A 26,893-nucleotide genomic window follows, 5' to 3' on the forward strand; every position below is an offset into this window, starting at 1 on the left:
TTTGAGGTAATAAAATATTATTTAATAATAAAAAAATTTACTATGTGATTTAAATATATAGTTTAAGTTTTTATATAAACTAACACATAACCTAAACTATTTAATAATTAAAAGCTAAACTATTTTGAAAGTTAAAAAAAAAATACATATTTCCTATAAATTCATATGAAGTGCATCAAAGTGTTAAAATACAATTAAAAGAATGTTTTTTTTATATTTCTCTTACTTTAAGATATATTGCTAGGTTTAGTTATAATTTTTAATCCTTGTAATAGAAAGCTAGATAGAAAGTAAAAAAAAAAAATCAATTTTCTTTATATAGAAAAATCTTTAAAGTACATATTTGAATTAAATTAAAAAAATAGTGATTTTCTATCATTATATGTTGAATCACAAACTGAATATAATGATTATTATTCTAATTGGGTGGTGGAATATGATTAATAAATAATTTATTTTATTTTCAGTTATAATTTTATTTTAATGTGTGAGTTAAATGTTTTGTGTTAATTGGGTCTTAAATATTATTTAAAACAATTAAACAATTAGAAAACAAATAAAAAATTTAGAAAGTATTAAATGAAAATCAAACAATAATGAAGAGGTTAAATGTCAACAGCTCCTTGGAGAAATTCTTTATCTCCAGAATCTCTCAAAATTGCAAATTTACATTTGGTCTTTTGGTTCTTCACTTAGTGAACAACAACATAGCTTTCCTCCCTCCGGCATACCTTTTGGTTCTTCTTCTGCGTTTTAATTTCATCGATAATATTATGTTTTGCCCCCTCTATTTTTAATTTATTAGGATTTGGACCCGAAGTTTTCATTTTGAAATTAGACACCGAGTATAATTTATGGTTAGGATTTAATTTTGTTGTTTAATGTTTGCTGAAACCGATTTCTTCTTCGGTTTAATTATCTGAAATATTTCACCCAAATAATAATATCCAAACCAAAACACGCTGATATTGGAACAAGATCGGATTTTTCAATTATGATAAACTTTTTATCTCAGTTTATCCTTATTAATTTTAGCTTATTAAGTTCTGAAGTCAAATGTTTTCCAACAATGTTAGCCCTTTAAAATATAACTAGATTAGGATCCGTGCTAGAGTACGGATTGAAATTCTTTTTATTTATATAATAAAACATAAATAATATGGTTAATTTATAGTGTCCTATACATGGTTATGCTAGATTAGGATCCGTGCTAGTATAATCCGCGGAAGAGTGATTAATTTTTGAGATTTTGTTGCCTATATATGGTTAATTAAATATTCTGTGGAGATTTTATTTTATTTTTTGGAATATTCTTTTTAAGAGGATTTGAAATCGAGATTTAACTAATGGTTATAACTCATATAACCTATAATCTATCAAATAATCAAATAAGTAATCTTATAACACATATTATATAGTCTACAAAAAAAGATTGTGTACTTCCGTTTTATTATAAAGGGGATTGTTAATATTTCAAGAATGTCTAATTAAAATTTCAACCCGTGATCTAATTTATTATTAGAAGGATAGTTAATACTGCAAAAACTATCCCAATATTTCAAGAATGTCTAAATAAAAAAAATTAAAAAGAATAATATTTTTTTTTATAAATGAAATATATTTTCCAGAAATAAATATACAAATATTTTTAGTTATAGATAAGTTTTTACTTTCGATAAATGTTAAATCCAACAAAGGCCTAAGTTTTGTTGTATATAAAAATCATAATTTGACCCCAAAAAAAAAAGTTCGTCTTCTCCTATTTTTGATTTGGGCCATAGGACACGGCCCATTAGAGTTTTGTTTTGTTATTACTTTTTTTTTATAAAGATGATGAAAAAAGGAGTGGTCGAGGAAATAAATACAAGGACCCGCGGTACACCGCGGGATAAATTATTTATAACTAAAATATTTAAATTATCAATTATATTTGTTGGTTAAATATGTTATAATTATATAATAATTGTTAATTTTATGGTTTAAAGTTTAAACCATATAACACTGCAATATAATTTATTTTTACATAATATTTGTTAATTAATTTAATTAGATATATCTATTCTCGGATACCGATAGTGTTAACAAAATAATAAAATGATGTTTTACCCGTTTAACACCAAATTAATGATATTTTAAATTTATATAAATATCGACAAAACTTGTCCAGCTATATAATTCCGTCTCGAGATATTTTAACTCGCACTATATAATCTTAATTTTTAATATTTATTGTTTTTTATTATAAATATTAGATTGAGTTGATATGTTATTTATTAATGTTGTAACCGTTTACATTTTATAAGATTGGCGCTTCTTATAAAGTTTAAATATTTATAATACTTGAAATTCTTAATGGTTGAGTATTTCTCATATTCAAGTTTCCTAAAAGTTTAAATATATTATTAATATTTTAAAGATCTTCTAACTTTTTTAAAAAGTTGAAATATTTATAATATTTAAAATTCTTATAAAGTTTAAATATTTATAATATTTGAAACTTCATAAACGTTTAAATATTATTAATATTTTTACTATTTTATAAAGTTTAACTTTCTAACAATATAAATATTTATACTTTTTATAAAATATAAATATTTATAACATTTAACTTTTTAAAAATCTTTAAAATAAAGAACCGGAATAAACCAAATAAAAGTTTTTTAAGTTTGAATGTCTGATAAATCAAGCTTTCTACTCAATTGTTGTAACATCCGTGAACCAAAATCCCGGTTTAGGTTCTGCGTCGGTCGATGCAAGTTGTGCATCGGTCGATGCAAGGTTGTTCCTGTGCGTTTTTGACTTAAGTAAAACGCTGCGTTTTGGGTTAGGGAAAAACCCTTAAGTCGACTTTTTGTTCAATTCGTGTTGTTTGGCCGTTTTTGAGAGAAAACGAAAGAGAGGAAAAGTTCTTGAGAGTTTCTGGAGATTTCTTGGAGTTTTGGTGGGTTCCTGTAGAGATCTGTAGCTGGGATCGTTGTAGGAGCTTCCTAGAGGCTTGTTCTTGCTTGTTTATTGTTCAGTTTCGTCTTGGCACAGGTAAGTGCATGACCATGGCTTATCTAAGCTAGAGGAACCTTTAACTTGCCTGTTTGGTGTTGTTAGATGTGTTAGATCGTAGTTAAGGACGTTAGGAAGCTTTCTTGTGGCTTGGGAATGAGTTTCTGTGGTTGTAGGAACGAGATCCGGCGAGAAGCTTCGGGGAAATCACGGTGCTCGACGTTGCGTCGATCGATGCATTGCTTGCGTCGGTCGATGCAAGTGCGAGGACGGCGCGATAAACTTTAGGGTTTTCGTGTTGCGTCGAGCATGCGTCGGTCGATGCAGACTGGGTATTGGTCGATGCAGGTTGCACTTGCATCGGTCGATGCAGCTTCTGCGTCGATCGATGTTTCCTCAGTTGGCATCGGTCGATGCATGTTGGCATCGGTCGATGCTGAGTCCTGGTTCGTTGATCGTTGTGTGTTGATTGTGGTGTGTGGTTATTGGTTACTCTATTGCTTGTGTGTATAGCCCAGTAGATGGGAGGATTGCCTTACTGAGTGTTTATAAAATACTCATGCATTGCAATATGTGTTTGTGGTGCAGGTAAAGGCAAAGTGTGATCGTGGAATCAAGGCGATGAGGAAGGGATGTTCTAGAGGCTTGATTGATTGCAATTTAGCTATTGTTAGGTTGCTAGATTAAGTCAACGGAACATTGTAGGATGTTAGTTGTTGGCTATTTCTTTATTGGATTATGGTATTGGTTATTGTTTTGGATTGTTGGAATTTTATTGGTTTAATGGAAGTTGCTATTTGATTATCCGCGGTTGTTGATTGTTGATAGGATGTTAGTGGGTATGGGACCACTAGTAAATTAAGGTATTAAAAAAAAAAAAAAAAGGAAGGGTTGTTTCATTTTGGTATCAGAGTCCTTACGGTTCTAGGTCTAGGGTTCATTGTGCTTTTGCTGTTGATGTTTAGGATTCCATGCTAAGATTGATTGTGTGAGTGGGTCAATTGTGTGTGGCATGAAGTCCTAGAACATCCCCTTCGAGCCTGTTTGTGATTCCACGGTGAGTTGTGTTTTGTGTATTAGAATTATTGTTTGCTTAGCCTTCTGTTCTTGGATGGCACATATGGTTAGAGGTGAGGATGCTGTTGGTCGCGGTCTTGGTAGTGGGCGTGGTCGTGGTCGTGGTCGGGGACGAGGTCAGGTTCCTGAGGCCAGTGTGAGTGTAGCCCAGAGCATGGCCAGTGAGGAGGTGGCGGAGTCACAGGTTCATCCTAGTGTGTCTGGAGACCAGGCTGGTTTGGGTGACGGCAGGGCGGATGGGCCCGGTGTCGGTCACGGTGTTGCCCCGGGTGTGGGGGTTGCAGCAGGAGGTGCTCCAGGCAGGGAGGATGTCTTGATGGACTTGCTAGCTCAGGTTTTGCAGCGACTTCCAGCAGTAGTGCCGCCAGTGGGTGGTGGTCAGGGTCCAGTGGTGCCGCCAGTGGTTGGTGGGCAGGTTCCAGTAGTGCCGCCAGGGGTTGGTGGGCAGGTTCCAGAGGTGCAGCCTGCGGCGGGTTTGCAGGCAGGTGTGCAGCCGGGGGCCGAGGCAGTGGATGCTCAGTATGTGCGGATGATGGAGCAGCTGCGGCATGTGGGAGCAGGGTATTTCTCAGGAAGTACCGATCCGAGTGTAGCGGATGAGTGGAGAGAGCGGATGGAGGATATTTTCCTTTCGCTTAGGTGTCCCGACCGGTACAGGGTGGATCTGGCAGTGTTTTACTTGTCAGGAGATGCACGTGTGTGGTGGAGGTCGGTGACAGCACGGAGGGTGCAGCGGGGTATGTCTTGGGGAGATTTTGTGGAGGAGTTTAACCCCAAGTATTTTCCTCAGGAGGCTCTTGATCGCATGGAGGCACGGTTCTTGGGGTTGGCTCAGGGAGACCGTACAGTGCGGGAGCTGGATGCAGAGTTCAGTCGGCTTGTGGGGTATGCAGGCAGGGCTTGGGAGCCAGAGTCGGCTCAGGTGCGGAGGTTTTTGTTGGCTCTGCGGGATGATTTGAGGACTCGGTGCAGAGTGAGGAGTTATGCTACGAGAGCGGAGTTGGTTGAGGTTGCAGCTGGGATAGAGGATGATTTGAGGGCACAGGTTGTCGTGGTCAGTCCTTCAGTGCAGCCACAGCAGTCTCAGCCGTTTTCTGTTCCTAGCAAGGGCGGCAAGCCTGCGCAAGGGCAGAAACGGAAGTTTGATGTTATGCAGAGGTCGAGGCACGGTGGTGCGAGATGCTTTGGGTGTGGTAGCAGGGACCACAAGGTGACTAGCTGTCCACAGAGAGGTGAGCAGCGGGCAGTGACAGAGCAGCGGGCGGTGACGGAGCCGCGGATAGATACTCGAGTGTGTTACTACTGCAGAGAGACGGGGCACATCAAGCCTCGTTATCCCAAGTTGCAGCAGAGAGCAGTAGCAGTGTTGCAGGCTGGAGCTCAGCCAGGGGTGCAGCAGGTTGTGCAGCACGGTGTGCAGCCGGTGGGTTGGATTGAGCCGACGTCTCAGGTGTACTCGACTCAGGAGCCCGGTGGCACTATTGCAGGAGCGATCACAGGTATAACTTCTGAGATTCGAACTTAGTCAATTCAAAAGTTCAGATTATATTTGTTTTTGTTTGTGGTCAAGTGTTAGGTTCTCAACACATGAGGTTTGTGTAGGGACCTTGTTGGTGGGCGGGTTTAAGTCCCATGTTATGTTTGATTCTGGAGCTTCTCATAGCTTCATTACTCCGGGGTGTGCCGAGAGTGCGGGGATCAGAGGGGATTCTGGAGAGCGTTCAGGAGTTGTCAGAGTTGCTGGAGGCAAGTTTCTAAGGGTTATTGGACGAGCTGGAGGAGTTGATATTCAGATCGCAGGAGAGTCGTGGCCAGCGGATTTGCTTATCAGTCCAGTGGAGTTGTATGATGTTATTCTGGGTATGGATTGGTTGCATCGGTATAAGGTGCATTTGGATTGCTATCGGGGTAGAGTGGAGTTTGAGCGTCCAGGAGGGAAGTTGGTTTTTCAGGGTATTAGACCGACTTCGGGGAGTCTCGTGATCTCAGCCGTTCAGGCAGGGAAGATGATCGAGAAGGGGCGTGAGGCCTATCTGGTTACCATATCTATGCCAGAGTCAGTGGGGAAGTCTACGGTTAGCGGTATTCCGATTGTGGAGGACTTTGAGGATGTGTTCCAGTCATTGCAGGGATTACCACCATCTTGGTCGGATCCTTTTACTATTGAGCTGGAACCGGGAACGATGCCGTTATCCAAGGCTCCTTACCGGATGGCTCTAGCAGAGATGGCAGAGCTGAAGAAGCAGCTGGAGGATTTGTTGGGCAAGGGTATTATCCGTCCTAGTTGTTCACCGTGGGGAGCTCCGGTGTTGTTTGTTAAGAAGAAGGATGGGAGTTTTCGGTTGTGTATTGACTATCGGGGTTTGAACCGAGTTACTGTGAAGAACAAGTACCCTCTCCCGAGGATTGATGAGTTGTTGGATCAGTTGAGGGGTGCTACTTGGTTCTCCAAGATCGACTTGGCTTCAGGTTATCATCAGATATCTATTCATGAGGCAGATGTGAGGAAGACAGCCTTCAGGACGAGATATGGGCACTACGAGTTTGTGGTGATGCCGTTTGGGTTGACAAATGCGCCAGCTGCGTTTATGAGATTGATGAACAGCGTGTTCCAGGAGTTTCTGGACGTGTCAGTCATCATTTTCATCGACGACATCCTGGTATATTCTAAGAGTCCTGAGGAGCATGCAGTACATTTGAGAGCAGTGTTGGAGAAGCTGCGGGAGCAGAAGTTGTTTGCTAAGCTGAGTAAGTGCAGTTTCTGGCAGCGTGAGATGGGGTTCTTAGGACACATTGTTTCTGCAGAGGGAGTTTCAGTGGATCCAGAGAAGATTCAGTCCATCAGGGAGTGGCTGAGGCCGCAGAGCGCCACTGAGATTCGGAGTTTCCTGGGATTAGCAGGTTACTACAGGAGGTTTGTTCGGGGTATTGCGAGTATGGCTCAGCCGATGACTAAGCTTACAGGGAAGGATGTCCCGTTTGTGTGGTCACCAGAGTGTGAGGCAAGTTTTGCAAGTCTCAAGCAGATGTTGACTACCACGCCGGTGTTAGCATTGCCTGAGCAGGACGAGCCTTATGTTGTGTATACAGACGCTTCTAGAGTGGGGTTGGGTTGTGTACTTATGCAGCATGGGAAGGTTATAGCCTATGCTTCGCGGCAGTTGCGGAAGCATGAAGCTAATTACCCTACTCATGATTTGGAGATGGCAGCAGTGATCTTTGCTCTTAAGATTTGGAGATCCTATCTGTATGGTGGGAAGGTGCAGGTATTTACAGATCACAAGAGTCTGAAGTACATTTTTACTCAGCCTGAGCTGAATTTGAGGCAGAGGCGTTGGATGGAGTTGGTAGCGGATTATGTTCTGGATATAGCTTACCATCCTGGTAAAGCTAATTTGGTTGCAGATGCCTTGAGTCGGAAGCGGGTGGCTTCGGCTCAGGAGCAGGATATGGAGGCATTGGTAGGTGAGACTAGTGCATTGAGTTTGTGTGCTATCTCACAGGAACCTCTGGGTTTGGAGGCAGCTGATAGAGCGGACTTGTTGAGCAGAGTGAGGTTAGCTCAGGAGAGCGATGAGGGGCTGATGAATGCCTCTACGGCTGCGGGTGCAGAATATCAGGTTTCTGCTAATGGTACTATCCTTGTGCATGGTCGGATCTGTGTGCCCAAGGGTGAGGATTTGAGGCAGGAGATACTGAGAGAGGCTCATTCGAGCAAGTTCTCTATTCATCCAGGGGCGACCAAGATGTACCGTGACCTCAAGCGGTATTATCATTGGGTCGGGATGAAGAAGGATGTAGCTGACTAGGTGGCGAAGTGTGATACTTGCCAACTGGTGAAGGCAGAGCATCAGGTTCCTGGAGGATTACTTCAGAGTTTGCCCATTCCTGAGTGGAAGTGGGATTTGATCACGATGGACTTCGTTGTAGGTTTGCCTGTGTCGAGGACGTTTGATGCTATTTGGGTCATTGTGGACCGTTTGACTAAGTCCGCGCATTTTCTGGCCATCAAGAAAACTGATGGAGCAGCGGTTTTGGCCAAGAAGTATGTGAGGGAGATAGTCAGATTGCATGGTGTGCCTGCTAGTATTGTGTCTGATAGAGATTCCAAGTTCACTTCGGTGTTCTGGAGGGCATTTCAGGCGGAGATGGGCACGAAGGTGCATATGAGTACAGCCTATCATCCTCAGACGGACGGTCAGTCAGAGAGGACGATCCAGATTTTGGAGGATTTATTGAGGATGTGTGTGCTGGATTGAGGTGGTCATTGGGCAGATCATTTGAGCTTGGTGGAGTTTGCTTATAACAACAGTTACCAGGCTAGTATTGGGATGGCTCCTTATGAGGCTTTATATGGGAGGTCGTGTCGTACACCTTTGTGTTGGACTCATGTGGGGGAGAGGAGCATTTTTGGTGCAGATTTTGTTCAGGAGACCTCGGAGAAGATTCGGGTTTTGAGGCTGAACATGAAGGAGGCTCAGGATCGGCAGAAGAGCTATGCTGATAGGAGGAGAAAGGATCTTGAGTTTCAGGTTGGTGATAGAGTGTACCTCAAGATGGCCATGTTGCGGGGTCCGAACAGGTCATTGACAGAGACTAAGTTGAGTCTGAGGTACATAGGTCCGTTCAGAGTGGTTGAGCGGGTGGGACCAGTGGCATATAGGCTGGAGTTGCCTGAGATTATGCGTGCGTTCCACAAGGTATTTCATGTGTCGATGCTGAGGAAGTGTCTTCACGAGGGTGATCAGTTGTTGGCTAAGATTCCTGAGGATCTTCAGCCTAACATGACTTTAGAGGCGAGACCATTGAGGGTGCTCGAGAGGAGAGTCAAGGAACTTCGGAAGAAGAAGATTCCTTTGATGAGAGTCCTGTGGGACTGTGACGGAGTAGAGGAGCAGACTTGGGAGCCCGAGGCGAGGATGAAGGCAAGGTTTAAGAAGTGGTTTGAGAAGCAGACCGCGACATGAGTTGTCTAGCCGGGTCCGAGTTGTAGTCCGTGGTTGGAGCGGGTACGGAGTATTCCAGCCCATCTCTCTTGATTTTTGGTCGCTTAGGGGTGGTTGGTTGTGCGACTAAGTATCAAGATGAGGTGGTGCTCGGGATGCGGGTTGTTGGCTCCGGTTGTTGTATTTTTGGCTTTTTCTGATGTATTTTCGTTGAGATTGTAACGATTATGACATTTTTGAGATTAATAAGATGAGTATTTTTTTCTTTGTGTTTGACTGTTGTTGTCATGGGAAAAGAGAAATAGTTCGGATTCTATTTTTGGAAGTTTCCATAAATAGAAAGTTTCCACAAAAGGAAAGTTTCCAGAATTAGAAAGTTTTCTAGAAAGGAAAGTTTTGTGGAAAGGTTGAGGTAGATTTAGTCGGGAGATACTCGTTGGCATCAGTATTTGTTTTGCTCAAGGCCGTGTGGGCCCAACTCACGTGATACCGATAGCTCGATGGATTTTGTGGCCAGATAATGGGAGTGGTATGTTGCTTCGGATGACGATCCGAGAGCGCGCTTGAGGATGACGACCCAAGAGCGGGATATGTGGGGCTCCTTGGATACCGTAGCTGTGAGCCGAGGCTCGGCAGTGAGCCGGTATGTCTCGAGGGTTGCGACCCGAGAGCGGGGGGAGTGTGTGTGAGTGACTTTCTGGATGCCGTAGCTTAAGGCGGTTGGCCTGATAGCGAGCCGGCATGATTCGTTGGTTGCGACCACGAACGGGGGAAGCACTGAGTTGTGAGCAAATAGTGTTATGATGCGAGTATATTGGCTAGAGGGAGACCTCGAGGGTCAGTCGGAGGTGTGCGGGCTGTTGCGACAGTGGCACGGGAAACCTTGGCTGACGGTGTTGGTCCGGTCTAGGGACGTGCGGGCCGTGTTGACGGTGGCACGGAGGTCCTTGGAGGATGGACGGTATTGCGGGATTCGGGGACGAATCCTTATTGGTGGGGGAGAATTGTAACATCCGTGAACCAAAATCCCGGTTTAGGTTCTGCGTCGGTCGATGCAAGTTGTGCATCGGTCGATGCAAGGTTGTTCCTGTGCGTTTTTGACTTAAGTAAAACGCTGCGTTTTGGGTTAGGGAAAAACCCTTAAGTCGACTTTTTGTTCCATTCGTGTTGTTTGGCCGTTTTTGAGAGAAAACGAAAGAGAGGAAAAGTTCTTGAGAGTTTCTGGAGATTTCTTGGAGTTTTGGTGGGTTCCTGTAGAGATCTGTAGCTGGGATCGTTGTAGGAGCTTCCTAGAGGCTTGTTCTTGCTTGTTTATTGTTCAGTTTCGTCTTGGCACAGGTAAGTGCATGACCATGGCTTATCTAAGCTAGAGGAACCTTTAACTTGCCTGTTTGGTGTTGTTAGATGTGTTAGATCGTAGTTAAGGACGTTAGGAAGCTTTCTTGTGGCTTGGGAATGAGTTTCTGTGGTTGTAGGAACGAGATCCGGCGAGAAGCTTCGGGGAAATCACGGTGCTCGACGTTGCGTCGATCGATGCATTGCTTGCGTCGGTCAATGCAAGTGCGAGGACGGCGCGATAAACTTTAGGGTTTTTGTGTTGCGTCGAGCATGCGTCGGTCGATGCAGACTGGGTATTGGTCGATGCAGGTTGCACTTGCATCGATCGATGCAGCTTCTGCGTCGATCGATGTTTCCTCAGTTGGCATCGGTCGATGCATGTTGGCATCGGTCGATGCTGAGTCCTGGTTCGTTGATCGTTGTGTGTTGATTGTGGTGTGTGGTTATTGGTTACTCTATTGTTTGTTTGTATAGCCCAGTAGATGGGAGGATTGCCTTACTGAGTGTTTATAAAATATTCATGCATTGCAATATGTGTTTGTGGTGCAGGTAAAGGCAAAGTGTGATCGTGGAATCAAGGCGATGAGGAAGGGATGTTCTAGAGGCTTGATTGATTGCGATTTAGCTATTGTTAGGTTGCTAGATTAAGTCAACGGAACATTGTAGGATGTTAGTTGTTGGCTATTTCTTTATTGGATTATGGTATTGGTTATTGTTTTGGATTGTTGGAATTTTATTGGTTTAATGGAAGTTGCTATTTGATTACCCGCGGTTGTTGATTGTTGATAGGATGTTAGTGGATATGAGACCACTAGTAAATTAAGGTATTTAAAAAAAAAAAGGAAGGGTTGTTTCAATTGTATTATGAATCATTTTGCTCTTTTTTATAGTGTGACTATGAACTATTTCCCAATCTTTTTAGGCGATATGGGACATCGTACCCGTATTTTTTAATTTATCTATTGAGTAATATATGTCCGTTTTTAAAAATTTGAATTACATCGTAAAAATCAAAATTTTTATTAACTAAATGTATTATAGAATAATTCAAAATAATTTAAATATAAATTCAAATAAAAATGAAAAGGAATCATATAGTTATGTTTGAATGAGGTAGAAATATTTTTTTATTTTTTTAAATCTTACCTATAATTAATTTTGAAATTTTTGGTAACTAATATTAATGTCAATGCATTAAATGTAAAAACTTTCCAAAAAGTATTTTGGAGTAAAAACTGCTGAAAGAGAGGAGTTAATAAAATCATCAACTTAAGTGGGAGAGAAGGGAACGCGAGTTTGCCATAAGAAAAGTGGGAGAGAATTTTAAGGAAGATAAAAAAAGAAGGATGTGGAATTCTAGGGTTAACCCAACGACAAAGGCAACGCAGTTGTCCAAGTAATTTTAAAACCTGGATTCTCTCTCTTATTCTGTTTTCTAGGGTTTTTCTTGTATTTTCGTGTGTAATAGCGGCTTGAATCCGAGAATCTGTAAATTAGTTCTAGGTCGTGATTTGGGATATTGAAAAACCATCTCTTCTGGTTTTGTTGATTCAACTAGCTGTGTGTTATTTGACGGCCTAACTCCTTCCTCCTTGAAATATCTGATTCTGATCCTTTTCAGTTTTAAGTTTTTAATCATGTTAAAAGGAAATTTATGATTTATGACTTTCTCCTTCTGTCTTTGCAATTGATACAGCTCTGTGAAAAGGCTAGACGAGAAAGAAGATTATGAAGCACTGGTATGTTTTTACATATGCACTCTTGCTTTCCTCTTCTCAACCATTGCCATTAAAGTTATTTTCCATGCTTACACTGTGTTTTTGCAGCTGCGAACCGCTGAGACTCTCAAGGGCGAGCTCGAGAGGCTACAGCTTTTGAACGAGTATGACCCATTTAACAAACATTGTGTCTCTCCTGATCATTAACAAACATTGTGTCCCTCCCCTCCTGATCCTTAACAAACTTTTGGTTTTGTTTTTTCAGGAGATTGCATGGTGAGAGTCTCTACGGTCTGAGTTACCCCGAGCTGCGTTCCCTTGAAGATCAGTTAAAGCAAGGCCGTCTCAACGTGAGACACCAAATTTTATCTTATTTTAAACATTTCCCATGACACTCACCCATGCATTATATATAAATTGATTATGCTTGTAATTATTCTCAAACTATTTGAATTACTACTGATATGCTTTTTTAACTATTACAGGTCAAAGATGAGGTGCAAGACAGGCTGGTAAGAGATTTATATCATTAGTTATTCAGAACCCGGTTTTGAGTTTTTCTTTTGATTAATTTCATAATAATTAACTTCAAAGTGTTTCCGTCTTTTGTTTTTTTTTGTTTTCCCCCTAGTTGAACGATCCAGAGGGAGACGATCCGGACACCTATGACGACGATGAGAAATTTCACATTGAATTGGTTTTCCAGGGTAGACTAAGAGATTTGAGGAAGCAGGACAGAGAGCTCCGGAGCAGGTATATTAACACGCTCTTGCTTATAATTTTATATTTTGTTGGCTAATTTAGTTACCGATGCATCCAGTCTAGGTTCTTATTATTTTTTTTTTAATTTCTCTTGACCACACAGCTCTAGCCATGGAGAAAGACTAGAGGAACATGATGGTGAAGCTCTGGTTATTGAGCATTTGAGGAGCAAAATCGAGAGAGTCCAGCTTTTGAACGAGTAATGCATTAACACTTTCCCCTTTTCCCTTGCTGTCTTTTCATTATTTCTTTTACTCATATTGTTTTCTTTCATGGATCCTTGTAGGAGAATTTTCAGTAAAGAGCTCGACAACGTAAGTTACCAGGAACTGAAGAAACAGTTACCAGGAACTGAAGAAACTCGAGTCTGAGATTTCCAGCTCTCTCCGCAGAGAGCTCCGGAGCAGGTACATAAAATTTTGTATTTTGTTGGTACATAAAATTTTGTATTTTGTTGGCTAATTAGTTACCGATTAGGATGCATCCAATCTAGGTTCTAATTTTTTTTAAAAAAAAATTGTCTTGACCACACAGCTCCAGCTATGGAGAAAGACTAGAGGAGCATGATGGTAAAGCTCTGGTGAGCGCATCTATATAACTCACTTCCTGTCATGTTCTTTCTTTTTTTTTTTGTTTTTTTTTGTTTTTACAGTGCTTTTGTTCTTGCAGCTGCTGCTACACATTGAGCATTTGAGGAGCAAAATCGAGAGAGTTCGGCTTTTGAACAAGTAATGCATTAACACTTACCCCTTCTTTCTTGCTGTCTTTTCATTATTTCTTTTACTCATATCGTTGTTTTCTGTCATGGATCCTCGTAGGAGAATGCTCGGTAAAGAGCTCGACAGTCTAAGTTACACCGAACTGAAGTCACTCGATATTGAGAATTCCAGAGGTTGGGTCAAGGCAATGAACGAGGCCACGGACCTGTACTTAGAGGTAAAGATTCACCCATGAGTTCCAAATTTTATAATTATATATACATATATCTTCTTCTTTTCTCACATATTTCTTGTTCACCACATATTAGGGGAAACACATTCTCGGGACAGACTGAGCACGGGCGATGAGACTAGGACCAATAGGTGACTGCTTTCTCGTGTGTGTACTGATTGAGAATGAGCCGGACCAAAGCATTTAGGGGAGGGGGGGGGGGGCAGTTATAATATAATTTTCATAGCATAAAAGCTATAGACTAAAAAGAAAATTCAGTTAAACAAAACACTCTTTTTTTAAAACAGAATACAAAATATCCTAAAAAATGTAACAAACCCTTAAATTTCTGAAAATAATATTTTTTGGGGTATTTGGAGGCCTCATTGTAACAAAAAAAGAATTCAGAAAATGTGGGAGCTCCATTGCAATGCTTCAAGTCAATGGGGCCAAGTCTGGCTCCCGCCACCGCAACTTTCTCTCGAATTAGGCCGCCCAAAAACCCTAACTTAGTAAAAAAAGCTAAACCTTCACTAACAAAGTTAGGAAATTTGTCAAAAGCAATACTTTATAGATTAATCGATTTAATTTAAACTAATCCGAAGTTTAAAAATGTAATGAGAAAAATGTATAAAAGTGATAAATAAATAAATTATTTTTTTATTACTTGTGAAATGTAATCTACTTCTAATATTTAAATATGTTATGAAATTGATAATTAAATATATTTCTGGAATTTAATTGTTGATTAAATCTTTCACTTCTAAAAGCTAATAGAAAATAACATTGCCTTAAATCATAAAAACACTTATTTGATGTAAATCATAAAAAGATGTAAGAACACTTATTTGAAAAGGTACATAAGCTATGTGAGTGCGACACTTCAACTTTTTTGTGAGATTATTTCTCTATTAATATATTAAATATTTTTTTATTGTTTGTAAAATGTAATTTACTTATAATAATTAAATATATTATGAAATTGATAATTACATACATTTGTGGATTTTAATTGTTCATTAAATCTTTCACTTTTAAAGATTAATAGAAAAGAACATTGCCTTAGATATATGTCAGTGACATATTTATGTAAATAATAATAAAATGTAAGAACATGTATTTTAAAAGGTACATATGATATGTGAGCGCGACACTTCAACATTTTTGTGAGATTGATTTTCTATTACTATATAGAGAAATTAAATTAAAATATTAAAAAGGGGAATAAAAAATATTGATAATTAGTAGATTTTATTATACTAGATTTAGAACTTTTACTTTTAAGTAACACATGTCACAATCTTAACGAATTTATATCCTATTTCTGCTTTGGCCCTTTTTACTTTTACTTTTATAAAGTTGATGAAAAAAAGAAATCGGTGAGGAAAAAAATACGATAGAGAGAGAAAGGCACGCGAGTTTGCCCAAAGAGAAGTGGGAGAGAAGTTTAAGGATGTCGAATTCTAGCGTTAACCGAACGACAAAGGCGACGCAGTTGTCCAAGTAATTTTAAAACCTGGATTCTCTCTTTTTGCGTTTTCTAGGGTTTGGATCTGAGAATCTGTAAATTAGTTCCTAGGTCGTGATTGGAATATTGAAAAACCATCGCCAAATCTTACGTTATGCTTTCTTTTATTTTCGTTTTGTTGATTCAACTAGCTGTGTGTTATTTGACGGCCTAACTTCTTCCTCCTTTCAGTTTTAAGGTTTTAGTCATGTTATGGAAAATTATGATTTATGACTTTCTTCTTCTGTGTTTGCAATTGATACAGCTCTGGGAAAAGGATAGACGAAAAAGAAGATTCTGAATCACTAGTATGTTGTTACATATGCACTCTTGCTTTCCTCTTCTCAACCATTGCCATTAAAAGTTATTTTCCATGCTTACACTGTGTTTTTTTTTTTTTTTTTTGAAGCTGCGAACCGCTGAGACTCTAAAGGGCGAGCTCGAGAGCCTACAGCTTTTGAACGAGTATGACCCATTAACAGACATTGTGTCTCTCCTGACCCATTAACAAACATTGTGTCCCTCCCCTCCTGATCCTTAACAAACTTACTTTTGGTTTTGTTTTTTTCCAGGAGATTGCATGGTGAGAGTCTCTACGGTCTGAGTTTCCACGAGCTGGGTTCCCTTGCAGAGCAGTTAAAGCAGGGCCGTCTCAACGTGAGACACCAAATTTTATCTTATTTTAAACATTTCCTATGGCACTCACCCATGCATTATATATAAATTGATTATGCTTGTAATTCTCAAACTATTTGAATTACTACTGATATGTTTTTTTAACTATTACAGGTTGAAGATGAGTTGCAAGCCAGGCTGGTAAGATATTTATATCATTAGTTATTCAGAACCCGGTTTTGAGTTTTTCTTTTGATTAATTTCAGAATAATTAACTTCAAAGTGTTTCTGTCTTTTGTTATTTTTTTTCCCCTAGTTGAACGATCCAGAGGGAGACGATCTGGACAACTATGACGACAAAGAGAAAATTCACATTGAATTGGTTCTACAGGGTAGACTAAGAGATTTGAGGAAGCAGGACAGAGAGCTCCGGAGCAGGTATATTAACACACGCTTTTGCATATAATTGGCTTATTTAGTAACCGATCTAGGATGCATCCAATCTAGGTTCTAATCTTTCTTTCTTTTTTAATTTCTCTTCACCACACAGCTCTAGCGATGGAGAAAGACTAGAGGAACATGATGGTGATGCTCTGGTTAGTGCATCTATAAAAAAAATCACTTCCTCTCATGTTCTTTTTTTTTTCTTTTTTTTTACAGTGCTCCTGTTTTTGCAGCAGCTGCCAAACATTGAGTATTTGAGGAGCAAAATCTGTTTTTGAACGAGTAATGCATTAACACTTTATTGCTGTCTTTTCATTGTTTCTCTTACTCATATCAATGTTTTCTTTCATGGATCCTCGTAGGAGAATGTTTGGTAAAGAGCTCGACAATGTAAGTTACCAGCAACTTAAGAAACTTGAATCTGAGATTTCCAGAGAGCTCCGGAGCAGGTACATAAACACGCTTTTGCATTATAATTTTATATGTTGTTGGCTAATTAGTTACCGATTTAGGATGCATCCAATCTAGGTTCTAATTTTTTTTTTTAATTTGTCTTGACAACACAGCTTTAGCTATGGAGAAAGACTAGATGAGCATGATGGTGAAGCTCTGGTTAGTGCATCTATATAACTCACTTCCTGTCATGTTCTTTTTTTTTTTTCTTTTTTTCGTTTTTACAATGCTTCTGTTCTTGCAGCTGCTGCTACACATTGAGCATTTGAGGAGCAAAATCGAGAGAGTCCGGCTTTTGAACGAGTAATGCATTAACCCTTCCCCCTCTTTCCTTGTTGTCTTTTCATATTAATTGTTTTACCCATATCAATGTTTTCTGTAGGAGAATGCTCGGTAAAGAGCTCCACAGTCTGAGTTACAGCGAACTGCAGGTACTCCAATTCGAGATTATGAGATTTCCACAGTTTGGCTCAGTTTGGCTCAAGGCGATGGCCGATGGACAAGCCACGAACCTGTACTTCGAGGTAAAGATTCACCCATGAGTTCCAAATTTTATAACTGTATACATATTTCTCACATATTTCTTTTTCACCACATATCAGGGGAAACTCAGTCTCGTGAATTAGCACGGGCGCCACACCACAACTTCCTCGTGAATTAGGTAGCCCAAAAACCCTAACTTATTTTACACTGCTGCTTTACCTTTTGGGTTTACTCTTTTTCCCCCCTCTTGAACCCTGTTTTTAACGTTAATCTTTTTCTCTGCAGGTTCTAGGAGATGATCGATCTTCTTCATGGGAAGAGCATATTATGAGAGTCGAGTGATAAACTCTATCGTTTGTTTATGTCTGTTTATGTCTCTATCGTCTGTTTATTTCTAAACATATTTTATTATAACACACTACGTATGAAGTCTTAAAAAACACTAATAATTATCGTAAAAACATTCATTCGTGTGAAGTCTCTACGCGGATTTCCTTCATGGCATTATTGACTGATTATTTATTTTACATGGAAATTTAGTAATGAGATGTGGATTGACTTATGCTGTACTCAGCTATTCCTTCCCAACCGATTCCTTTCCCCAGTCTTACAAAGGCTGATTTGTGTGGATCATTAAAAAGAAACTGTTGAAAGAAGAATGTCAAAAACGTTTATTTCCTACTTCCTTCAGAATGTAACCTTGGTTTAGCTATGATCCTGTTGACTCTCACTTTTTTCCCTTAGCTTTCCTTTCTTCTTTTAACCATATTAACTCCCATGAATCATCCTTAACAGATTCGTAGACCAACATATGCATCTTACACTTAAGATCTGAAATGTCCGAGACAACTTCTGAGACGAGTGCTCCACCTAAAATCAAAACCCCGAGACTGTAATCTCACTGACTCCACCTGGAACCTGAACGCTTCATACTAAATTTTGTCTCTCGATCGTAGCTCCATCTACTTAAGTTCACATCCACTTCATTGTCATCTGCGGTCCACCAAATTTTTCATGTGAAACTGACTCTTCATCATGACTTTGATACTTAGATTCTGTGTCATAGCTTAGATATAAAAATTCTCCCTTTTCATGTTGTCTTTTTATACTAGACGAAACACCATTGCCATCAAATTGAATTGGCATTGAATGCCTTAGTCATATAGACCAACTGACCAGCTTTTAACCTGATATAATCTTTGCTATAAGGAGCCCAAAAATTACAACATTTTTTTAAGCAAGAACCACCACCTTGTCCTCAAAAACTAAGCAAAAATTACTACATTTTAAGCAAAAATTAAGCTGAGTCCCAAATGATTACTTATCAATACCGTTCCCTCCAAGAACCACCTTGTCCTCAAAGGTGGGATAGAAATAAAAATCCAGAACCTGGGTCTTCGTCGTGATTGGCTAATTAGTTACCGATCTAGGATGCATCCAGTCTAGGTTCTAATTTTTTTTTAATTTGTCTTGACCACACAGCTCTAGCGATGGAGAAAGACTAGAGGAACATGATGGTGAAGCTCTGGTTAGTGCAGAGCATTTGAAGAGCAAAATCGAGAGAGTCCGGTTTTTGAACGAGTAATGCATAACACTTATTATTGCTGTCTTTTCATTGTTTCTTTTACTCATATTGATGTTTTCTTTCATGGATCCTCGTAGGAGAATGTTTGGTAAAGAGCTGGACAATGTAAGTTACCAGGAACTGAAGAAACTCGAATCTGAGATTTCCATAGAGCTTCAGAGCAGGTACATAAACACGCTTTTGCATATAATTTTATATTTTGTTGGCTAATTAGTTAACGATCTAGGATGCATCCAATCTAGGTTCTAATTTTTTTGTAATTTGTCTTGACCACACAGCTTTAGCTATGGAGAAAGACTAGAGGAGCATGATGGTGAAGCTCTGGCTAGTGCATCTATAATTCACTTCTTGTCATGTTATTATTATTAATTTATTTTTTTACAGTGCTTCTGTTCTTGCAGCTGCTGCTAAACATTGAGCATTTGAGGAGCAAAAGCGAGAGAGTTCGGCTTTTGAACAAGTAATGCATTAACACTTCCCTTTTTTCTTGCTGTCTTTTCATTATTTCTTTTACTCATATCGATGTTTTCTGTCATGGATCCTCGTAGGAGAATGCTCGGTAAAGAGCTCGACAGTCTAAGTTACAGCGAGCTGCAGATACTCCAATATGAGATTATGAGATTTCCAAAGTTTGGCTCAAAGTTGGCTCAAGGTGATCGACAAGCCACGAACCTGTAGAGATTCACCCATGAGTTCCAAATTTTATAACTATATATATATATATATATTTCACATATTTCTTGTTCACCACATATCAGGGGAAACACAGTGTTGGGACAAACTGAGCACGGGCGATGAGTTCCCACATATTATGTTTTGCCCCCACTTTTTCAGTTTATTATAATTTATAGCAGGAGTTCCTTTTTATAACCAATTAGTCCACGTATCCATAACTTTGACTCCAATAGTCCAATGTGATAAGTTATAATTTCATTTTATTCAAGAATATAAACTTGAAACTAATAGAGTGACGACTGAAGATTCTCATCAATAAAGCCCATAGATACAAAATTACAATAATAATACAAGTAATGAAGCAATAAATGGTGGTAAGTGTCATCTGAAATGGCTATTTCTGATCATACTATTGCCTCCTCATTCTCCTCCTTTAGATTGTTTACCGGATATGAGCTTCTGCAACCGGATTTGTTCCCGGAATTTCGCTATGAACTCGCTGGCTTTTCTATCAACCTCATTAGGATCATGGCTTGCATTGCTTTGGCTTTCCCAAGCAGCAGCTTCGAATTTTGGTTGAGTTGAAAACTAACTTGATTGTTATGGTTTAGTCTGATTTCTTTGATGTGTGTAGAATCAATCAGGGCTTCACTCATTTTGATTTAACCGTCCCCCTAAAGCCTATACTCCACTTGTGGAAAGTGAGGCCCATTTACTATTTTCCGTAGTATATTTTTTTTTTCTTTTAGCTGGCCTCTGCCAATAATTTATGTATTGAGATATCTTCGTCGTACCTCTCATTTTCTATTTCTCTGTCGGTTGAGATTTTTTGACATAAGGGAGATAAAAATATATACATATTTCGTATCTTCAGTCCTCTGCAAGAGATTCTAATGGGTCTGACTTCGTCTATGTGGACCCAAAAATCTCCGAATACAGACCAAATGCTATGTTATGTCACGTACATGTCTCGATATTCGTATTGGCTAAAACATTTACTTCCATATGCAAACAACACACGCTTGCCCCATCAATCACAGCCCCCTCATTGCTTCTTTTACTTTATATACTTCCAAGTCTAACTAACTAAATCATCTTTACAAAATTCCCTTTCTTAAGTAAGTACCAAGGAACAAACCCAATTAAACAATTACAACTATATTAAGACAAACATAAGCCTTTCTCCAAACTATATAAGTCTTTTGTTAATCATTAGACAATAGTATTAGTAGTTTTTTTCCAATTTCCGTAATTCAGCCATAAAAAAACAAACTGAGTAAAACAAAGGAAAGAAAAAGCATGGACCAACAACTCTTGAAAAAAAAACTTCCAAAGATCGTTTGACATTATAATAGAAAAACAAATCACCAAAACCTATATTATCTTTAGACTAATTAAATTCTACTACTATTAAAAAATAAAGAGACAAATTCTCTAATGAGAACCAGCAGCAGGTCGTTGTCGGAGGGGAATAGCAGCCCACGGACTCATTGGCCCCATCGGAGACGAAGACGTAATCACACTAGGAGCCACCGATGAGGGAGATGACGTAACAGCGACTCGTTCGCAAGAAGGGCACATTGTTAGCGTAGTTGGAGGTTTCATGTGCATGTATAAATGTGGCGAAAGCTTTAAAGCCCTTAGCTCACTCACTTCCTTTTGCAATCTTCGATTCTCCTCCGTTAGATTCTCGCAACATCTCTTCAGATATTCACAGTCTACTTCCGTTTGCTTCAGTTTCGTCCTACACACACACATCAGTCCAATCACCTTAATTAAATTACCCAATACTTTAAACCTGAATTACAATTCTCCCCACACCGGATTTACATTAGTGGTTTTCTATTCTTAAACCGGAACAAAAAAAAAGAACTCGAACTAAACCCTCCTAATTAAGATCCTTCAGGATAATCTTTATGGGTCAGAAAATGGACCATTTACACATATCACCATCATAGCAATAAGTAATGTTTTTGTTTTCTAGACTATCTGAATTTACGAAGCTAACCCTTAAAAGTAAGACAAAAAATTTCTAGTACCTTGCCCTTCGGTTTTGGAACCACACTTCCACTTGCCTCGTCCTCAGATTCAATTGCTTAGCCAACGCCATCTTTTGCTTCTGCATTCGCCGCCCCAGAAAGAAAGAAAAAAAGTCAATGGACAAACAAAAAAAAATTAAAAAAAAAAGTCAACTTTTTGAAATAAATTACGGAAATGCCACTGACCGGATTGAGTGTGCTATGTTCTTTAAAAGTCTCTTCAAGAACCAAAGCTTGTTCTTTAGATAAACGGAGTTTCTTCCTGGAACCGTCGTCTCCGTTACCACTACCGTCTTCATCGTCGCTACCACCGCCGAGCGAACAAGAAGCTCTCTCCATCTCGTTGTCTTCTACTCTACTACCTCCTCCGGCTGCAGCTGCCGCAGCCATTAGCTCCCGCTCGCTCCTCTTCCCGCTCATCACGCTTGAGACGGTGCTGTTCGGAGACGATACTCCGGCGGCGTCATCCTCCACGTCAACCACCACCGTCGATGGTGCTCTGTTCACGTCGATTCCCCGGAGAAACGATCTCATGTCGGAGTTTCTCTCTGCACACGTTACACGTTAACAGAATCAAAATTATTGGATTATCACGCAAATAGGATTAAAAATCACATAAATATCAAGAAAATTATATATATATATTAAGAAGAATAAGATCGGATCTAAAACATATCATCTTATACATGAATATATATATATTGACTAATTAGAAAGTAACAGGATATGATTCATATGAATAGTAAGAAATCATTTTAAAGAAGGTTGAAAAAATATTTATTGCTAAATCAGGGGAAATATGGATTGATTTGAGAGGATGTACCTGAAGATTGAAACATGTTAATCCAACTGTTCTGAATCTTTTGAGGATGGCTATAATTATTATTGCTCTGCTGCTGCTGCATATGCATATGCATGTGTGGTGAAGACGGCTCCTTCTGATTAAAGCCTAAACTCAAGCTCAAACTTAGCCCCAATCCGTGATCTCTTTCACCCATTTTATTTTTCCCTAACCCAAAAACAGAAAGAAGAAAGAAAAAGTTGTCCGGGTTCTCAAGAATTTGTAGCGAGAAAATGAATAAATGACTTCTCTCTTTTGTTCTCTCTCTCTCTCTCTCTCTCTATAGGTCTTTAAAGATGTTGTGCCACTGTCTCTACACTTGTGCAGCAGTACAGTTTGAAAGATATGGCTAATATGTGACTATATTTATATGCAAAAGAGTTTTTTCAGACAAAGAGATATGGGGTTGTGGGGAGGCTTAGGGTTTCAATGATGACTTGTGTCAGAGAGACCTCTGTTACCTCAATGATGATATATACTGCATAAAAAAACCTGCTTCCTTCTCTCTCTCTCTTCTTTATTCAAAACTTAACCATGGTTAAAAATTAATAGTACCAGGGAAGAGAGTTATTACTTGCTTTCACCACACCTCCCTTTTCAACCATGGTTACGTTAATTATTAAAGCAAAAACAAAAAAAAAGTCCAAGTCTCTCTTGTTCTTTCTTTATCTCATTTTCCGTTTTGTATTTTGTAAGTTGTAACTATTCTTATAATCATAAAAGAACATGACCGTTTTTTCATATATTATTAGATTCTTCCATGTATAATAAACTCTACCAAATCCCTTCATGTGAAGTTTTTTTATTGATTTAAGAAGAATACCTTTCTTTATCTTTACTAAAATAGAAAAGCTGAGTTTCTACTTTAGAAGATAGTAGTGAGAAGCAACAATTATTTTCAATAAAAAAAAACAGAACACTAAGTATAAAAGATAAGTAAATAAAGAGATTAATTTAACCCGAGTTTCAAAATTAAAAAACCCCCACACACACACACACACAAGAAGAGCTTAATTGTGTGGCTTTCATTACGAAAGCGGCTTTCTCGCTCGTTGACCGTTGACCATATTAGAAAGGATTAAAAAAGCTGGCGACCAAACCAGACGGTAAAATCCACGCGCTCGTGAGTGTGAATAATAATATCATACTAATAATTTTTAAATGATGATCATCATCATAAATATAAGAGAACATCATCATCATCACATCATGCCTTATTGTTATCATCAGCATATCTCTATCTATTTCTCTCTCACTGACCACTGAGGGGGTCCTACGTTTTTTCAAAGATAACCTTTTTTTTTTCTTGCAGCTTTGCTTTTTAGTTTTAACATCATTTGCAATTTGTATAACAAATTCAAAACCATGTAATAGTACTTTATATAGTCTATATACTTTCCATTTTAACACAAATTCTCGATCACTCATATATTAAGTTGTTATTAGTTAGTCACTAAAATTCTCTTTAGTTGACCTATATTATATAGAAATGAATTTATATATATATTTACAAACATTCCTATTAGAGTAATATTCTTACAATGGTTTTATAAAAAAAATGTGACTATGTTGAATAGTAGTAATAAATTAGTATAGGTAACGTGAAGGTATACGCGCGAATAGGGTGCGTGTGAGGTGGGGGTGGGGAATAAGGCGGTGGGCTCAAAATGGGTATGGAATCAGAGAGGAAGGGAAGGGGGGGGGGGGGGGGCAGAGATACGGTGTCGTATAGATAGGTTACAGAGAGCCTAGAAAAGCCCTAAACACTGCATGGGATTTGAGTTGTCTGCAAATCCAACATGCATTCCCATTCCATGCCTCCCTCCTTCATTTATTGTTACTTTTTCCCAATGTTTTTTTTTATTTTATTTTAATACTACTAAAGAGTTACTACTACAGTATTAATACTACCAAAAGATTTAATTAATTTCATCTGTCAGTCAAAACATTAATAAATAAAAACGCACGACAAGTGTTGTTGTTGGTAGATTTTTATGGCTAGTTGTATTAAAATCATTCAATTAATGACTCTTACAATATGTTATTGATATTGCCATCATTACTTCTTCTGCCTTCAGTCTCTTCAAGACTTTCGGCAGTTACACAGACAAGACAGGTCAGCTTTTTATTATTTTAGTTTTATAACGTAACTCATTTAGTTTGTTCTCGTGTTTAACCAAAATCACTTAACCAAAATCTACGCTGTTCTTATATTTATCCTAGCGAGTTTCAATACTTTTTAGTTGACAAATTGTATTGTTTATGTGGTTTTGTAATGAGCCAAGAAAAAAAAGAATACAAAGAGAAGCCAAGTAAATTATAAACGAAAGCACGGATGCATACGTACGCCAGGTCGTATATACGGTACAGATTATAATTGTGGATCTGAAGTTGAACGGTCCATATCTCGAGAAAGCGTCGTAATTTAACCATGTGACTTCCATTACATTACATAATAACCTCTCTTGGTTTGTTTTTACTTTTTACAGGAAGATATGAGAAAAGGACATTTCACTAGTGTTTCGGTTTCATGCTTTATATAATTATAGTTTTGAAAATAAAGAAAAAGAAAGAGAGAGAGAGACTATCTATATCTCATCATAAACTATAAAAGGGGGTGCTTACTAACAAAAAAGTATAATTTCTTTATTGTTTTCCTTCTTTTGTTTGCATGAACAACTTTTTTTAGTTCATCTTACCATTTTTACTACTATTTGGTAAGTAAAAAACGGATTCTAGAAAATCTTTGAAATAGTTGTAATTTTGTTCCCAGATTGTGAAAACATTTTTCATAGTTAAACTGTTCTTTACTAAAGAAAAAGGTAAACAAATTGTAGTTGAAATCCTTGTTCGTTTTTTTTTTCTTTTTAACTGCTTTTTTGGGTAAAATTTTTCTAAGATAAAATATAAATAATATTTGCCGAAAAAATGATTAATAATGTACATGAAGGACCATATATTAACAATCCATGAACATGGGCGTGGCATGATTTAGGCATCTCTAGAAGTATTTTTTTACATAAAATTCAATTCGCGTCCATGCATATTTAACATTACAAGAAAACATGTTGTTTTCCTACTGCAGATTTCGAAGGAAAATAGAAAAAAAGAGGTGTTTCCTTCCATTTTCCTACAAAAACATGTTGGAGGTAATAGCCCGAAGGAAATCATTTTTGGTAGGAATTTCGTAGAAAAAATCTTACCAATTTCCTACAAAAAAAGTTTTCGTAAGAATTTTGTAGGAAAATGGAAAAAAACTTTTTAACCATTTTCCTGCCAAAATGTTCGTAAAAAAATTATTTCTTACTATTTTCCTACCAAATCTATATTACAATTTTCCTACCATATGTTTCCTTCTATTTTTCTACCAAAATATACTTGTGAGATTCCTATGATTTTCCTTCCAAATTAATAAATAATATATAAAATATTTTTTTCAATATTAATATTAATTTTGAAATTGAATTAAAATAAAATAATCATTAACGATTAATCTGAATGATATATATAAAATCATTTATTTACAAACAAGTAAATCTAAAATCAATTTATATCAAATTATTATTCTTTTAAACATAAAAGATAACCAAATCAACCCAACTGGTCTGGTTAAGACTATAAACCGGCCTAAACTGAAATAAACGATCCATCACCGGAGAAGCCGAAGAAAGTATCGCCTCCGTGAAGATTTCCTTCCTTGCCATAGATTCTTTTGTTTCCTCGCCGTAGCTTACTGGCCTCGCCACATCGGAGCCGCTATCCAAGCTACGCCGCCGCTGGGAAGGGAGTTTCAACCAACGAAACCAAATCTTCGATTCAAAGATATCAAAGTTTCAGGAAAGATCAGATCGAACTTGAACAAATGAATCGATACTAAGGATTAGAGCATATACCAAATCTTCCGAGACAGAATCCTTGTAACATACTGATCTCCTCGTCTCTCCTACTGCAACCTCCATTTTTCTTGATTAGGCGCTTCACGTGTTCTTGCTTAAAGCCTTAAAAATCTATTAAGAAAAAAAAAGACGAGACGAGAAGAACTTAGCCAAAGAAGAAAAAAAATAAAGAGACGAAGATTAGTAAATCTAGGTTTGGGTGGAGGCCTGAAATGTTTTGAGAGAAGAAAATAAATCTAGGTTTATTTAGTTTGTAGGAATTCTGTAGGATATGTTTTTTTTATAGGAAATTAGTAGGAATTTAGTAGGAAATAAAATTTAGTAGGAAATTGGTAAGAAAAGTTTCTTACTATTTAATTACAAAATTGTTTCAGTACAGCTTTTGTAAGAAATTGGAAGGAAATTTTCCTACCAAATTCGTACCGCTATGATTCTTATTTAATTTTTTCTATTTTTTTACGAATTTTCTTATGACTTTAAATTTTGAAAGAATTTCGTAGGAAATTTCCTACGATTTTCTCAAGATTATACGTCGTAGAAAATTTCATACTAATTTCCTACGATAACTATTTTTCGTAAAATAGTCG

General features: G+C 38.1%; 3 protein-coding genes and 2 long non-coding RNA genes across 7 annotated transcripts; 3 read left to right on the forward strand and 2 right to left on the reverse strand.

The window, feature by feature from the left end:
* The first annotated feature begins 11,648 nt into the window (after positions 1-11,648).
* On the forward strand, positions 11,649-13,209 carry LOC147944996 (uncharacterized). The gene is made up of 8 exons (XM_087512784.1): positions 11,649-11,754; positions 12,055-12,097; positions 12,185-12,240; positions 12,342-12,426; positions 12,562-12,588; positions 12,708-12,829; positions 12,942-13,037; positions 13,125-13,209. Exons 1-8 carry the CDS (start codon positions 11,705-11,707, stop codon positions 13,207-13,209), a joined length of 564 nt encoding a protein of 187 aa, XP_087368910.1. The 5' UTR covers positions 11,649-11,704.
* A 160-nt stretch (positions 13,210-13,369) lies between these two features.
* On the forward strand, positions 13,370-13,964 carry LOC147944997 (uncharacterized). Its single transcript, XR_015557072.1, has 4 exons — positions 13,370-13,418; positions 13,508-13,566; positions 13,657-13,774; positions 13,866-13,964. It is a non-coding gene; the product is annotated as an uncharacterized LOC147944997 (long non-coding RNA).
* Positions 13,965-15,035: 1,071 nt separating this feature from the next.
* Positions 15,036-17,747, forward strand: LOC104788312 (uncharacterized). Of its 3 annotated transcripts, none has more exons than XM_010514058.3 (14): positions 15,036-15,271; positions 15,541-15,583; positions 15,685-15,740; positions 15,848-15,932; positions 16,065-16,091; positions 16,207-16,328; positions 16,441-16,486; positions 16,571-16,616; positions 16,697-16,783; positions 16,901-16,946; positions 17,032-17,090; positions 17,170-17,311; positions 17,390-17,448; positions 17,556-17,747. In XM_010514058.3, exons 1-8 carry the CDS (start codon positions 15,222-15,224, stop codon positions 16,610-16,612), a joined length of 471 nt encoding a protein of 156 aa, XP_010512360.1. In that variant the 5' UTR covers positions 15,036-15,221; the 3' UTR covers positions 16,613-16,616; positions 16,697-16,783; positions 16,901-16,946; positions 17,032-17,090; positions 17,170-17,311; positions 17,390-17,448; positions 17,556-17,747. The 3 variants fall into 3 exon arrangements, with proteins under 3 accessions (XP_010512360.1, XP_010512359.1, XP_087308964.1); XM_010514057.3 differs by having other exon boundaries at positions 15,106-15,271; positions 16,568-16,616; XM_087452838.1 differs by having other exon boundaries at positions 15,155-15,271; positions 16,568-16,783.
* Positions 17,748-20,826: 3,079 nt separating this feature from the next.
* On the reverse strand, positions 20,827-23,094 carry LOC104788313 (homeobox-leucine zipper protein HAT3-like). The gene is made up of 4 exons (XM_010514060.3): positions 22,393-23,094; positions 21,756-22,117; positions 21,570-21,649; positions 20,827-21,274 (listed from the first exon to the last, which is right to left on the reverse strand). The coding sequence occupies exons 1-4, from the start codon at positions 22,565-22,567 to the stop codon at positions 20,965-20,967; spliced, it is 927 nt and encodes a 308-aa protein (XP_010512362.1). The 5' UTR covers positions 22,568-23,094; the 3' UTR covers positions 20,827-20,964.
* A 2,781-nt stretch (positions 23,095-25,875) lies between these two features.
* LOC147944998 (uncharacterized) lies at positions 25,876-26,554 on the reverse strand. Its single transcript, XR_015558028.1, has 2 exons — positions 26,304-26,554; positions 25,876-26,219 (listed from the first exon to the last, which is right to left on the reverse strand). It is a non-coding gene; the product is annotated as an uncharacterized LOC147944998 (long non-coding RNA).
* Between the last annotated feature and the right edge of the window lie 339 nt (positions 26,555-26,893).

This window comes from Camelina sativa, chromosome 5, assembly GCF_030686135.1.
Source record: "Camelina sativa cultivar CO46 ecotype springtype chromosome 5, ASM3068613v1".
NCBI classification, from domain to species: Eukaryota; Viridiplantae; Streptophyta; class Magnoliopsida; order Brassicales; family Brassicaceae; genus Camelina; species Camelina sativa.

Bases quoted from the DNA above. Each gene is read 5' to 3' on its own strand.
- LOC104788313 (XM_010514060.3), bottom strand. From the start codon at position 22,567: ATGGGTGAAAGAGATCACGGATTGGGGCTAAGTTTGAGCTTGAGTTTA. The intron at 22,118-22,392 runs GTACATCCTCTC...TAACGTGTGCAG, and splicing joins TAACATGTTTCAATCTTCAG to AGAGAAACTCCGACATGAGA. The intron at 21,275-21,569 runs GTACTAGAAATT...GTGTGTGTGTAG, and splicing joins TTCCAAAACCGAAGGGCAAG to GACGAAACTGAAGCAAACGG.
- LOC147944996 (XM_087512784.1), top strand. From the start codon at position 11,705: ATGTGGAATTCTAGGGTTAACCCAACGACAAAGGCAACGCAGTTGTCC. The intron at 11,755-12,054 runs GTAATTTTAAAA...CAATTGATACAG, and splicing joins AAGGCAACGCAGTTGTCCAA to CTCTGTGAAAAGGCTAGACG. The intron at 13,038-13,124 runs GTAATGCATTAA...GGATCCTTGTAG, and splicing joins AGAGTCCAGCTTTTGAACGA to GAGAATTTTCAGTAAAGAGC.
- LOC104788312 (XM_010514057.3), top strand. From the start codon at position 15,222: ATGTCGAATTCTAGCGTTAACCGAACGACAAAGGCGACGCAGTTGTCC. The intron at 15,272-15,540 runs GTAATTTTAAAA...CAATTGATACAG, and splicing joins AAGGCGACGCAGTTGTCCAA to CTCTGGGAAAAGGATAGACG. The intron at 15,933-16,064 runs GTGAGACACCAA...TAACTATTACAG, and splicing joins TAAAGCAGGGCCGTCTCAAC to GTTGAAGATGAGTTGCAAGC.